This window comes from Megalobrama amblycephala, linkage group LG15, assembly GCF_018812025.1.
Source record: "Megalobrama amblycephala isolate DHTTF-2021 linkage group LG15, ASM1881202v1, whole genome shotgun sequence".
Classification (NCBI taxonomy): domain Eukaryota; kingdom Metazoa; phylum Chordata; class Actinopteri; order Cypriniformes; family Xenocyprididae; genus Megalobrama; species Megalobrama amblycephala.
The window spans coordinates 13,114,868-13,130,284 of record NC_063058.1 but is presented as its reverse complement, the minus strand read 5'-3'; the positions used below and the strand labels follow the sequence as shown (position 1 = coordinate 13,130,284).

The window sequence follows — 15,417 nt, the reverse complement described above, 5'->3', positions numbered from 1 at the left end:
TTTTAATGATTAAATTGGATCAATAAATTGATTGTTCAATTAGAATAATAAGACACTAAAGGGCATTAAATAATGTTATAAGATTGTTTCTTTCTTTTTTTCTTTTCTTTTTTTTTTTTTTTTTGAATATACAAATAAGAAATATTGGAAAGAATGATACTTTTAAACATGAAACTAAACCACCAGTAGGTGGCGGCAAGTGACCGTCTTAATGAGTGAATCATTGAGTCATTCATTCAAACGATTCGTTCAAACGGATGATTCATTCAAGAATGATGCAGTTGTTTATGAATGGATCATTAGGTACTTCCCAATTCGCGTACTTATGTAATATTCTATGACATTTTTAAGTATAAATAGTGCAAATAGTGTGTTCACACTGAAAATTCCAAAATGAAAAAGTACACTTTAAGGGGCCGTTCACACAGAACGCGTCTTTGCGTCTAAAAAAGCGCAGCATAGAACGCGAGAGTCTCGAGACGCGCCTTTGAGACGTGATGCAATAACGACAATAACGGAAATAATAGAAATAGGCAAACTGCAGAATTTACAGATACAAGTTTTGACATGGAAAAAAAGAAAATAAGATAATAATGAGCGCCTCCGCCGCCATGTTGCCATTATATAAAACAGTTGTCATGCCAATTCGCAACGCTTGCCCCGCCTCCGAGTTCTTCTGATTGGTCCACTGTTTTGGAACTGACATTGATGAGCTGCGCTGCGTGTAAAAGTTGAAATTCTTTTAACTTGACACGGCGTCTTAAAAACGCGGCGCTCGTGTGTGAGGTGCTGCAAAAGACGCGAGGCGCGAGCGTAACGGTCATGCACGTCCGTCAAGCGCGTGTTTACATAGAAAAACAATGGGAAAGTAGCGCATTGGAATAGAAAAACGCGTTCTGTGTGAACGGCCCCTAAAGGTTCTCTAAGTGATCCTGGGTGGAGTAACTTCCTGTTGACGTTCGAAGTGTTGTCAAACAAAACAGAGGCTAGCTAGACCCTCCCTCCTCCTCCTCCCCTCCCCTCTGTGCTTCCTGAAACAGTCATGAACGCGCATTTAAAATCATTCTTGTCGGTTATTGGCTGGAGCATGTTTATTATGATTCGTGGTCCAGGCTGCACCAGTTTGTTTTTATTGCCGTTTTCAGAGCTTGTGGCGACTACAGAGACCGCGTTTTTTTACAGTGTGTTCAGGGGACAGGCAGCTAGCGGATAGTGAGGAGATGTTTGCTGTATGTGACAAAAAATGTTTTGACCTAAAAACGCGTGACATCACTTAGAGGACCTTTAAATACCCGGATGATGCACTAAATTAACGGAAAAAACAAAGTGTGGAATGTTGGACACATCATGCACTCAACTGTCGCAGCTTTAATTGCGTAGCGGAGGGGGAGGGGGTATCAGACTCCATTGTTAATGTATGTCAAAATAACCTTTTACAATTCACGCACTACACAGATGAGTACATAGTGCATGAGTACATAGTGCATAAGTACATAGTGTATAAGTGCATAGTGTATAGTGTGTCATTTGGGACGCAACTATTGAATCTTTGACTTAACCAGTTCTTTCAAAATACTGAATCATTCAGTAACGAAAACATGATTGTGTTGTCGTGAAATGCGCTATGGTCCTTAGTGTCACATTTTCAGTCGTGATGGTTTTATTCAGGATATTCCGGAAAACAACGCTCTTTGTCGTGTAATGTTGCTGTATCATGCTATAAATATAAAAACTGAAGTGTAACAGTGTTTTATTCACGATAAAACACGGCTATGACCGCTTCACCCAACAGTTCTGTGTATCACTACACAACACCCTTAGCAACCACTCTTAGCAACATAAACTGTATATTCTCAGTTGATATTGTTCATTGAAGCTTAGAAGAGTATTGTGAGAAAGAGATCGATTGAACAAGTTTATTACCTGCATTCAGATTTAGCATTTTCCTTCAGGTCAGTCCTGTGTTCATAATAAAAAATCTGTCTGATGTATTATCTTGTCCTTTTAACAGTTAAGGGGTTTTCCCGTGACTGACAGCACTATCAAAGCATTTGTCAGTTGCATCTTGTTCCGTGTTCACAACAATTCAGTCTTTTCAAAATAAAAGTCTTTGCTACTGAGTGACACACTCATAAAGACAGTCTTTGCCGCCATCTAATGGCGTAATAATGTAACTTCTGTTGCTGTTCACGGTCACGGACTATTTTTTTCCGGCGGAAGGAAGGCTTTTAGTGATTTAACTTCATGAAAGTTGCATTGATACATATTTTTTGGCTTTAATATTTGTATTGTGTGGTAACCGTTTTCACGTTTTTTGTTTGTTTGTTTTCAACCGCTTTTCAGCCGTGACTTATTCACGATACAGCACAGCCTCTCTTACCTTATTGCTTACTTAAGGGCTCCGTAGAATGCTTTATTCTTTTTCTGTGCCTTTCCAAATAAAGTATTCGACTTCGGCCACATCCCTATTGTGTATATTATACTTGCCCAAGAACCTGTATTCAATTTTATAGGCTTTAAAGTGTAAATATCAATCAACACTCCTTTCAGTAGTCATTGAATGGTAGAGTCACTGTGAACAGTGGTGGCTATTTTCTCAAACAGAAGGCCTTGCTGCTACTGCATGGTGGATTTCACTTAGATTTATTCCCCAGTGGTCTTGGTGCTTAGAAGTGTAGATTTGTACAATGTGAGGGAGCATTGGCTTTGTAAAACACAATTAGCGCCTCGGCCAGAAGCCTGTGAGAGTGTACAGGGAGTGTGTGGTTTACTGGCGTATCGATTACGTCTGGCTCAGACGGGACTAGGCGCTCACACGCCCGCAAGGACTCGATACCCTGTCACAGAGATGTGTGATCGATTGAAACGCCGAGGCGCTAAGGCGTCTCTTTGTCTAAGAAAAGAATCACAGCCTGTCCGGAATTCCGAGTGACTCCTTACGGAAGTGACAGACCTTTTCCAGTCACCTGTAGATGGGGAAATCCATCCAAGCTGGAGAAACAGAGAAGCACATTGTTTATATGGGTGTAGATATCGACACTTAAATGTTTCAACTCTAAGAGATTCGTCTGAATAAGGCAGACAGATTCATCTCAATTTTGAGGCGACTACTTGACAAATAGTGAATGAAGTGGGAACAAAAGAGCTGAGAGAGAAGAAAGACACAAAGAAGAAAGTGCAATATCTCGCTTCAGTATAATAGCAGTGTGACTCCATTGCTCCTGTATTTTCTCAGTTTGCCCTCTTTCCATCTATTCAATACTCCAGGGTCGCAGATAGACAAAATGAGTTTCTTCAATGTAATTCTGTGTTTGGGGAAAGTTCACATGGCTCAAAAATAGATGGAATGGTATAAAGGAGAGAGGAGCAGTGGGGTAACACCAGCAGAAATACCATCTCTGAAAGATGAAAAAATACAGTTGTCAGGTTATCCTTTGCACTTGCATTGTCCAGACAAATTGTGTTACAGAATCTTAAGGAATAATTCACTCCGAAAATGAAGTTCTGTCATCTTTTACTCACCTTAATGCTGTTCCGAATCGGTGCAACTTATTTTTCTTATACCATGCCCAAGATGCTAAATATGTTACATTGAAAATGAGGGCTGTCAACCTCCAGAAATGATAAAAAAGCACCCCAAAAGTGGGCCACACGTCTTGAGCACTATATTCGAAGTCTTCTGAAGATAAACAAAAGCTTTTTGTGCAAAAGAGATTTATATTTAAGTAATTCACTGAAAATCTTCCCCTCACCAAGACCGTGTTATGACACTCGTCCTAACCAGCCGCTATGATGATACATGACGAGTGACAGTTGATTCTATTTTGGAACGGTTTCTATTTCTGTGACTTTGGGGCATATAATTTACCTCAGATATTACAAGGAAACGAGAACGAAACTGTGAACTCTATGTAAACAAACTAGTGTATTCCGTGACAAAGATTGCATTTGTCACTGAGGGACCGTACACACGTTTTTTACGGCTGTTTACAACTAAAAATGGAAAACTTTTTATGCGTTATGGTCGGTCATTTATGCGTCAACAGCGTTTTGGGGGCAAGGTTTTGAAAATGATACCATTAAGGTCCTTCAAAATTTCAAAATTTTTGCACATTAAAAAATAAATATGACCTCACGTTGTATCAATCACGTTTACACACTGCCTCTGAAACTTTCCTCTGTCATATAAAATTTTGTTCAGCGCTGATGGCCTCATGGGCAGCTCGCCGACATGTAGCGCCAATGCGCTTCGGGCGACCCGAGTTCGAGTCCCGGCTCGTGATCCTTTTTCTGCGTTTTTTACATTCGTAGCAAGCATTTTGAGAGGTGTTTTGACAATTCAGAGCCACTGTACAAGCGAACGCCAAAGCGAACGTCTGACAAGTTGATCTACTTCGTCTCGCAGCACAAAACACTGTATGACAAGTAATAATAATAACGCAGCTTCTTGATAAGGAGGTGGAACTCTCCTTCGTCTCTACACAATCTTAGGATTGGATGGACCCAATATTTCCTCTTTCTCTTTTTAAGAAGAGAGAGGACAACAAAATCATCCTCACTGCTTAAAGACTCCATTTTGTATTGACTCAGTGTGCAAGGTTTCTGTGCCTGACAAATTTTAAGAATGATTAAGCAAAGATTAAGCCAAACTCTTTTTACAAAAAAAAGGTAAAACAACGATATTGGACAATTTTGAAGTTGAAGGAGAAAATTAGATGAAGTTTTTCGCCCTACTGCGGTACTTCCACACTCACCTTGACGCGTGACCTTTCAACATAATACATGGCGCATTGCAGAGCTAGTGCAAGATGAGCATTTGTGGTTAACCCTTAAATGCATACCTCGGGTCTTTAGTGACCCAGGACATCATTCACTACCCTCCTCCTCGTTCATCTTTTAAAGTTAGACATCAACCTTCTTGATATTCCTCAATCAATTCATTATAAAAAATATAACAAGAAAAAAATCATAAAATTTTAAAAGAATGCCTATTTTTGTATTCATTTTTTGTAAAAATTGTATAGGGTCGCAAACGACCCGAGGTGTGTATGAGTGTAAGTATATTTTTTCTGCACAACAATAATTGAATCTTAGATGACAGAATAAGTGCAATTCACCTTTATTCCACAAGGTGGCAATGTCTGATACACAATGCTGCAGTGACGACTCATTTAAACGAAATAATAAGAGAAACATGAAATGGCTCAGCGATTTACTGCAGAACAAGTACTGAACGCAATCAAATATGACTAACTGTTACTGGATGGATCTGGTGAAGCTGCTGGCAATCGAAATATTGATTTTGAAGATGTTGAAAATTATATAGTTTTGAGAATACGTTTGAGATTGCGAATGGGCTCATATTCGTGAACTCAAACATAAAACTAGCCCATTATTTGCTGAATTTACTGGGAAATGAGCTCTGACGAGGACAGTGATGATGGCATAAAACATCTGCTCAAACTGAACCCTTTCAAGTTCCAAAAGGTAACAAAATACGATTTATTTTATTCTTCTGTAATTGTTATTCTATAATCAAAAGAGTTTTATATTATCGCGACAGGTAGAGATCCTTCCGTGTTAGATATAGATCCGGGTCGATAAAGACCCGAATATGTAAGAATGATTGGTGAAATAGTCATGCATTTAAGGGTTAAAAAGTATTTTTTTTTTAAATGAACAATCGTTTTGATAGACAAGACCCTTATTCCTCGTCTGAGATCGCGTAGAGAAATTTGGAACTTCTACCTGGTAATCCCCACTGAAGTCCACTATATGGAGAAAAATCCTGGAATGTTTCCCTCAAAAACCTTAATTCTTTTCGATTGAAGAAAGAAAGACATGGACATCTTGGATGACATGGGGCTGAGTAAATTATCAGGAAATTTTCATACAGAAGTGAACTAATCCTTTAAACCTAAAAGAACTGTTGTTAGCAAGTGTGCTACCAAGAAGTTTCCACCCAATATTTTCTCTCAGCCTCGCATTTGAAAGATTTTACAGTAGTCGTCTTCAAGTGGAAATATACTGTAGCTTTGAAGGCAGGCGTACAAACACACACACACATGCAAATACACAACGCATCTTTGTCCTCTAATACCCGTGAGAGGCCAAGTTGTGTTTGGCAGTGGAGGTAATTAGCATTGGCTGAGTCACACACGTGTGTGCTGATTCTAAAAGCCACGTAAGGTGTGTGCGACAGTAAACACGCCTTTTGCCGAAAATAGGGGCAAGTGTGGGGGAATCGGGACTTTTTTTGGTTGGCTTGTGTGTGTGTGTTATGAATGAAAGGCGTCTTTGAGGGCAGCAGGGATCTTGAATGATCCAGGAGGCATTATGATTAATTACATCGTTTGATGTGAACAGAAGCATTGAGAGTGAGAGACACATGACACACATGACAATTAAAGAGAGGCATGCTGGGATGGAGAGCTGGAGATTTCATTCTGGATCACTGCTCCAAGAGCACTCATTAGTTACCGAGGTTTGGTGTGGTAATCTCTGCAGTTGCCCTGTGGGTGAAGAGAGGATTATATAAAAACATTTCCATCCAACCAACAAACCATCCAACCAACCAACGGGAAATTACCACTCCATTGTCCAATGAAATTTGAGCTTATTGTGGCACATCACAATTGGTTGGTGTATTCTACATGACAAATGGGCAGCAATGAATTATGTAATATTTTTAAAGGTGGCATAGAACGTCTTTTTAAAAGATGTAATATAAGTCTAAGGTGTCCCCTGAATGTTTCTGTGAAGTTTCAGCTCAAAATACCCCATTTTTTAAATTATTTTTTTTAACTGCCTATTTTGGGACATCATTATAAATGAGCCGATTCAGGCTGCGGCCCCTTTAAATCTCTTGCTCCCTGCCCCCCCGAAGCTCTCGACTATAAGTGCAGTTATACAGTGCATAAACAAAGTTCAGACAGCTAATATAACCCTCAAATGGATCTTTACAAGATGTTCGTCATGCATGCTGCATGCATAGATCAGATCATGTGAGTATAGTATTTATTTGGATGTTTACATTTGATTCTGAATGAGTTTGATGGTGCTCTGTGGCTAACGGGCTAACATTACACACTGTTGGAGAAATTTATAAAGAATAAAGTTGTGTTTGTGCATTATACAGACTGCAAGTGTTTAAAAATGAAAATAGCGACGGCTCTCGTCTCCGTGAATACAGTAATAAACAATGGTAACTTTAACCACATTTAACAGTACATTAGCAACATGCTAACGAAACATTTAGAAAGACAATTTACAAATATCACTAAAAATATCATGTAATCATGTATCATATCAGTTATTATTGCTCCATATGCCATTTTTCGCTGTTGTTCTTGCTTGCTTACCTAGTCTGATGATTCAGCTGTGCAGAGATCCCGACGTCCTGCCCTTGTCTAATGCCTTGAACATGAGCTGGCATATGCAAATATTGGGGGCGTACATATTAATGATCCCGACTGTTACGTAACAGTTGGTGTTATGTTGAGATTCGCCTGGGCAATTGCCTGCCCAGTGTTAATTACATTGTAAATACATTGTAATTACATTACAACCTGGATCGCGGAACCAGGGGGGCCGCCCGGGCCTGGGCCCTGGTAACTTTTGAGGTCTGGTACAAATATGATATAGGCTACAGTTCTGGTACAAAAATACATAGGCTACAGGTCCATTGCAGTCTCGATGATCTTATCACTCGTGATCTTATTCCTAAATGACAACAATTCCGCAGTCTATTAAACCTTTGAAGTTACGATCATGCCTGAATATGAATTTAAACCTGCTTTCGCGCTGCCGCTGATCCACAGAGTGTAGCTCTCATGTAAGCTATATGAAACAGCTTCACAGTGTTTTCAGCTGACAATATTGCTGTTCCTTTGTTGCAAACATACGAAATATTGGGCTAAACGTTTATAGTCTGCATATAAACACCAATATTGTGGCATTCGCAATCAAAATGAGTAAATTACCTATGAAACTAACAGCCACGGCTCGTCTGTAAGGGCAGGTGGGGCAAAGTCCCACCAAAATATTCATTCAAACATAGACCTACGCTGAAACAATAATAAACTGTAAATATTTTTCAGATTTTTTTGACTGTTTTAAGACGTAAAGTGAGCAGGATATTACAATTTAACGTATGTCTCCGGCAGGCATGTATTATGATACGTCGTCTCGTAGTCCTCCTCAGCTCTACAGCGCCCCACAATTTTCCAATGTAAATCTGTGGTGAAAAATGGAACTGCAGTGTGCTGTAATTCACAGTTGTTTGGGCTTTTCGATTTTTTTAAAAACTTTACAGATTCTAAATAAACTTTAAAGGCTGAAAAATTGGGATTAGACTTACTCCATTTTGTTTGATGAGTATACAATTTTCCAAATTACAAAAACAAATCGATAATAGGCCTATATATTTTTCTTTTCGCAAAGTCGTATTCATTTAAATGAAATATGTTTCCCTCATTTGAGTGGGAACATTTTTGAGTAGTTTTAGGTATTGTGTAACAAATAAAACACTGACAACTTGTAATATTTTAAAACAACATGTGTCAATCAACATTAGAGCGCCACCCTCAGGCCGAATAACGCAACGCAAACGCAAAAGTGCGCATAAACTAGCGCTAAGACCCAGAATCTGCCCTACCTAAATTTACGGTCAGGAGCCGCTACTGGAAACTAATGTTACGCTTGATAAAGGTTGTATATTGATGAAATATGACTATATGATGAAATTCGTTCAAAAACTCTGAATGAAACAAGCCTTCATTCATTAATTTCAAAGGAGTTTACATAACTAATTCATTTAAATGAATAAAAATTTTTAATAGACTCATAACATTTATAGACATGTATAAATCGACTCATTTATAACATTAAAACAACATTTTGTCAGAACCTATTATTTTGTTTGGTTGTCTGCTTTGTTTTCAGAATCATGGGAGAACCGTGATCTCTATCTATCTCTAGAAAATACAGATTATCCAGTCATACATTAAGCTTATAAGAAAATATAATATATCTGGCATCTAATTTATAGTAGGTCACTATTAGCACTAATATTAAAAAGTAGTAGGCCTACAGTCTTACAGACTAGGATGTAAAATGTACAATACAGACTAAGATGAAGTCTTTATGTAGCCTACATTAATGATTTGGGGGAATTAAAATGCATTATAATGGAGGATTATGAAAAGTTTTTTCTTATTTAACCCTTAAATGCATGACTGTTTCGCCAATCATTCTTACATATTCGGGTCTTTATTGACCCGGATCTATATCTAACACGGAAGGATCTCTACCTGTCACGATGATATAAAACTCCTCTGATATTAGAGTAACAATTACAGAAGAATAAAATAAATTGTATTTTGTTACCTTTTGGAGCTTGAAAGGGCTCTGTTTGAGCAGATGTTTTATGCCATCATCACTGTCCTCGTCAGAGCTCATTTCCCAGTAAATTCAGCAAATAATGGGCTAGTTTTATGTTTGAGTTCACGAATATGAGCCCGTTCGCGATCTCAAACGTATTCTCAAAACTATATAATTTTCAACATCTTCAAAATCAATATTTCGATCACTAACAGCTTCATCAGATTCATCCTGTAACAGTCACAGTCATATTTGATTGCGTTCAGTACTTGTTCTGCAGTAAATTGCTGAGCCATTTCATGTTTCTCTTATTATTTCGTTTTCTGTCTAAATGAGTCGTCACTTCAGCATTGTGTATCAGACATTGCCACCTTGTGGAATAAAGGTGAATTGCACTTATTCCGTCATCTAAGATTCAATTATTGTTGTGCAGAAAAAATGTGTACACTCATACACACCTCGGGTCGTTTGCGACCCTATACAATTTTTACAAAAAATGAATACAAAAATAGGCATTCTTTTATAATTTTATGATTTTTTTCTTGTTATATTCTTTATAATGAATTGATTGAGGAATACCAAGAAGGTTGATGTCTAACTTTAAAAAATGAACGAGGAGGAGGATAGTGAATGACGTCCCGGGTCACTAAAGACCCGAGGTATGCATTTAAGGGTTAAAACGTGGCACTTCTCATCCACTGTGCGAAGTTCTGCAAACCACGCCCCTCTATTACCACCCCCTCCCGGGCCCCCCCTTCTTTTGGTACGTTCCGTGATCCATGCATTACAACATTAATAATCAAGAAATCCTGTTCTGTGTTTCAGCTGGGATCTGAGTGGACTGCTCCAGGAGAGTTTACCAAGTTCAGGTCTCAGGCATCCAAGTCTGTGCAGTAAGTACATAATTTTTTGTCATTTTCATGTGTCTAAAGCATTGTTGGAAACTGCACAACATACTTGGGTATATTGTGCAAATTTTGGTCATTAGTACACAAATGTGTATACTGTGTATGTTTCTGTGTTTCACTTCCTGTTTTATTGTCCAATCAAGGGCCTCAATTTCCTCCTTTGTAAACAAACCGCCCACACTCATGTCTATTGATGCAGTTATTTTACCCCTGATGGTGTTGATTGGGTTGGTAATTGGAGGAAATTGCTGGCCTTTATCTGATCGGGCTTTTAATGATCGCCTTTCTCTGCTCCGCTCAAAGCACTCACATCATTTACAGCCGTACAACTTCTGTGATTTAAATATCACGTCGAAGAAAGAGCTGTGTCGCTTCTAAGATAGAAACACCTTTTCCGCTTCAAATCAGCAGTATATGAACGGTCGATTAGCATATCGTATTTCTAGTATTTCCATAAAAAGCTGGCTACAGCCAGCAAACCATTTAAATTCGGCACTCTACACTAATGCGCCATTAATAATGGCTTTAAATGGATCTGCTGGAATTAGCAGTGGGTTTGTTTCCATATGGCTGTAAAGTGATCCATAGCCTGGCCTTTATCTTGAGTGTATTTAATAATGCATAAACTAATCCAGCCTCATTTCATGAACCTGAGTGTATAGATAGTAACCACAGAGACACCTTTTTAGATTTGCTCTCTAGTAGATAATGCTCTGCCTAGATGATTTAAGCCATTATATTTAGGAATTCCATTTCAGTTTGTAAGTACAGGATATTAGACATCTGGGGTATATATATATATATATATTAGGGCTGTGGATTAGATTAATTAATTACGGGGAAAAAAACGTGTGTGTGTGTGTGTGTGTGTGTGTGTGTGTGTGTATATACATATATGAAGACTTCAGATGCAAAAGCCTCTAAGTGCCATCTGAAATTTTCTTCTAAAATGAGCGTTTTTATCAAGCTTGTATGTTTATGTTCAATTATTTAACTATAATGGCAATGAAAAGGACCTATTAATTGCCATTAAAGTGAAATAACTAAACTTAAACATACAAGCTTGATAAAAATGCTCATTTTAGAAGAAAATTTCAGATGGCACTTAGAGGCTTTTGCATCTGAAGTCTTCATATATATATATATATATATATATATATATATATATATATATATATATATATATATATATACACAGTGCCCTCCACAATTATTGGCACCCTTAGTAATTATGAGCAAAGGCGGCTGTGAAAATAAATCTGCATTGTTTATCCTTTTGATCTTTCATTCAAAAAATTCACAAAATTATAACATTTCATTGCAAGAAAAGAATTAAAAGTGAAAATCACATTATGAAATAAATGTTTTTCTCCAAAACACGTTGGCCACAATTATTGGCACCCTTTTATTCAAAACTTTTTGCAACCTCCTTTTGCCAAGATAACAGCGCTGAGTCTTCACCTATAATGCCTGATGAGTTTGGAGAACACCTGACAAGAGATCAGAGATCATTCCTTCATGCAGAATCTCTCCAGATCCTTCAGATTCCAGCTCCATGTTGGTGCTTCTTCTCTTCAGTTCACTCCACTCATTTTCTTTAGGGTTCAGGTCAGAGGACTGAGATGGCCATGGCAGAAGCTTCATTTTGTGCTCAGTGACCCATTTTTGTGTTGGTTTTGATGTTTGTTTTGGATCATTGTCCTGATGGAAGTTCCAACCACTGCCCATTATAAGATTTCTAGCAGAAGCGGTCAGGTTTTGATTTTTTATCTGTTGGTATTTGCTAGAATCCATGATGCCATGTATCTGAACAAGATGTCCAGGACCTCCAGCAGAAAAATAGGCCCACAACATTAAAGATCCAGCAGTAGATTTAACCGTGGGCATAGGGTACTTTTTATCCATGTGTGCACCAAACCCATCTGGTGGGTTTGCTGCCAAAAAGCTCATTTTTTTTTGTTTCAACCAACCATAGAAGCCGGTCCCATTTGAAGTTCCAGTCTTGTCTGACAACTGAATATGCTGGAGATTGTTTTTGGATAAGAGCAGAGGATTTTTCTTAAAACAACTTTTGATGAAGTAGGTGCTGTTTGATCATTTTTTAGGCTTTCTGAGACTCAAGACTCAACTAATCTCTGCAATTCTCCAGCTGTGATCCTTGGAGAGTCTTTGTCCACTCAAACTCTCCTCCTCACTGTGCATTAGGACGATTTAGACACACGTCCTCTTCCAGGCAGATTTGTAACATCTTTAGTTGATTGAAACTTCTTAATTATTGCCATGATAGTGGAAATGGGGATTTTCAATGCTTTAGCTATTTTCTTACAGCCTCTTTCTATTTTGTGAAGCTCAACGATCTTTTGCTGCACATCAGAACTATATTCTTTGGTTTTTCTCATTGTGATGAATGATTACGGGAATTTGGCCTTTGTGTTTCCTCATATTTGTACTCCTGTGGAACAGGAAATCATGGCTGCACAATTCCATGCTCCTAGTCACCCTGATGTGCTAAAAAATGTAAATATGAATGGGAATATACTTCAGTGATATTTTTCTCATAAGAATTTCTAGGGGTGCCAATAATTGTGGCAAACATGTATTGGAGAAAAACATTTATTTCATAAAGTGAGTTTCCCCCTCTTTCAATTGTTTTACATATTAGACTTCTTTGAAATACATTAAAAAATCTTACTCCCAGACAGTACAATATATTATTTAAATATTTTATATTATCAGATCTATACATTTCAAATAAATGACATTTTCAAGTGAAAACAATCAAACAAACAAAAACATACAAATTACACAAAAATATTCTGACATTTTGTCCACACTATACCACAATTTTATTTTTATATTCCAAAAAACAAAAACAAAAATGCATTTTTTTTTTTTTTTTCCTGCACAACTGTACCTCTGGAACACAGCACACCTCACCTGCTCTTGACCGCTGGCTGTAAAGAGCATTTGATTTTTCTGCATTATTCATCCAGTGTTCTCGTGTGTAAATCTTTCACCTATTACTGCCCTTGATGTGGGCCTGTATGGAGGAAGTGCACCCTTGGGAATGACACTATGATCCCAGACCTGAGTAAAAACACAGCATTTAACCCTCATTCTGCACCTTCTGGTAGTATTTTTTTAATGAAGACTGAATGGAGATGTTTAAGAAAGTCAAAGTGGAGGCAAGAAAACAGACTAAAACACTAAGCAGATTTTGAGATGATTAAAAGCAAATTTGCCAACATGAAATCTTTTATTATAATAAACTTGCTGCTAATGTTTGCCATAAGACCAAGGATTCTTTGTTCATCTCTTGTGATGTGTGCTATGAATTACAAGGCTTATCTATGACTGGTGCTCACTAATAATGTCTTAATTACTTTTATTTTAATCAAGGAGATCCATAATTAGCCTCAGATTAGATATCACAGAACAACCCAGTTCATGATGAATATCAGCCAGTGTAATAAAATCAGCTGCATTGTTTTGTCCATATGATTTTCACTGCCATCCTATAAGGTTATAACTCATTATAATTAGTTATAAATATTTGGATTAGTTAATAGAAATTGATGTAGCAGAATTAATATTAAAATCAGTAAACCTGTTTGTCCAACAAACATTCAGTATTAATCGTCTATCAACTATATAGTTTTTCTTAGTAACAATCCTGACCCGAACCCGAAGCTATTCATGAAACATTAATCCGAACCTGACCCCAAACCCGCAAGTTTCCCTTGCTAACAAGGGGTCTACATCTTATACTAAACCTCTAGTTGAATGTACGATACTTGCACTATGCCTTTGAACGAGTGTCCGGATATGCAGTCTCAGAAGAAAGTCTTGATGGTTCAGTAGTTTGATTGTGGTGCAGTCAGGTTTTTTCGGGTTGAGTGAAGAAGAATGAACTTTAGTCTGACTCGGTTGTTATTGGAAGAGTTTTCTCTCCCAGGCAGAAAGTGGCAACATGGCTTGTTGTACATTTGAGGTCCCACTGGCACTGGGAGGTCCCGTGGCATTGCGGTCAGACCGGATGTCTCGACTCTTTTCCACACAAACGACAACAAAAAGAGCCTGAGGGTCTCTGAGATGATGTCCTTTTAACTTCTGAAGAGGTCACAACTTTCAAATTTGGCTTGACCAATGAAGAGGGTGCAGTTTCAAGCTGTAAAAGTTTCTTTGTTTGGAAGAATCTCATTTGCTTGATCAGAGTGGGCTGGCAGTTTTGTGTCCCTTTATACTCTGATTTTGTCTGGCTATCACCAGATCAAGCTCAATTTAAAATTGAACATTGGTCTGGGGAGTTTGCTATGTATTTTCTACTGCACAAGAGGCGTGATCAACGAGCATTATTCATTATTGAATAATTATTCAATAATTATTGGATAGTCCTTCAACCAATCAGATCAACGATCCGGGTGACGTACTTTGCAGAGCGACGCGAAAACTCCAGACAGGCTTAGTTTGTATTGGTTTGTAGCATTGATCAGCGGTTTGCAGAAGCAGCAATGATTTTTGCAGGTTGTGCAAAAAAAAAAAAACATGAAAGTGAGTGGTATTTACACCCACTCGAGCGATTTGTTTGCTAAACTAAAGAAGTCATTCAGCATCGTCGAGAGGTTAAAAGGAATTGGATTGACGGTTGTGCTTGCCGTCGCTTCTCTATCGTCATCGTGTTATACCCGCCAATAGTGAGCAAGGTGGATAAAGCCAGTCTGTGATTGGTTCCCGCAAAAGTGTAACAGAAGCAGTAGAAATGAATGTACGGGTTTCCAGACTGAGTTGACGGGCGAAATCGAATCGCCGGCAGATCAGGCTGGGTTTACCCAGTCAAACTCTGATTAATACAACAAGCATAAAATGTACGTTGAGAGTTAAACGAGGATTATTTTTAATACCAAGAAGGTTACATTATCTAATAGTTTAATTATAAGGCATGCATACAACAGTATACAATACAAAAGACAATATACAAAACAGTAATAATACACATGCATATCCTGGGGATAACCTATTTTGGGGGGGTCGCAATCAGCGGTCTGTCAAGGCACATTAAAGGATTAGTTCACTTTCAAATAAAATTTTCCTGATAATTTACTCACCCCCATGTCATCCAAGATGTCCA

General features: G+C 38.0%; 1 protein-coding gene across 1 annotated transcript in view; it reads left to right on the top strand.

Moving 5' to 3' along the window:
* The window catches only part of b4galnt4a (beta-1,4-N-acetyl-galactosaminyl transferase 4a), a 211,140-nt gene that overhangs the window by 136,786 nt on the left and 58,937 nt on the right, over window positions 1-15,417 (top strand). The window contains exon 7 of the mRNA XM_048158247.1: window positions 10,207-10,274. Coding sequence (XP_048014204.1) covers window positions 10,207-10,274 — 68 coding nt within the window. The remainder of the gene's footprint in view (window positions 1-10,206; window positions 10,275-15,417) is intronic.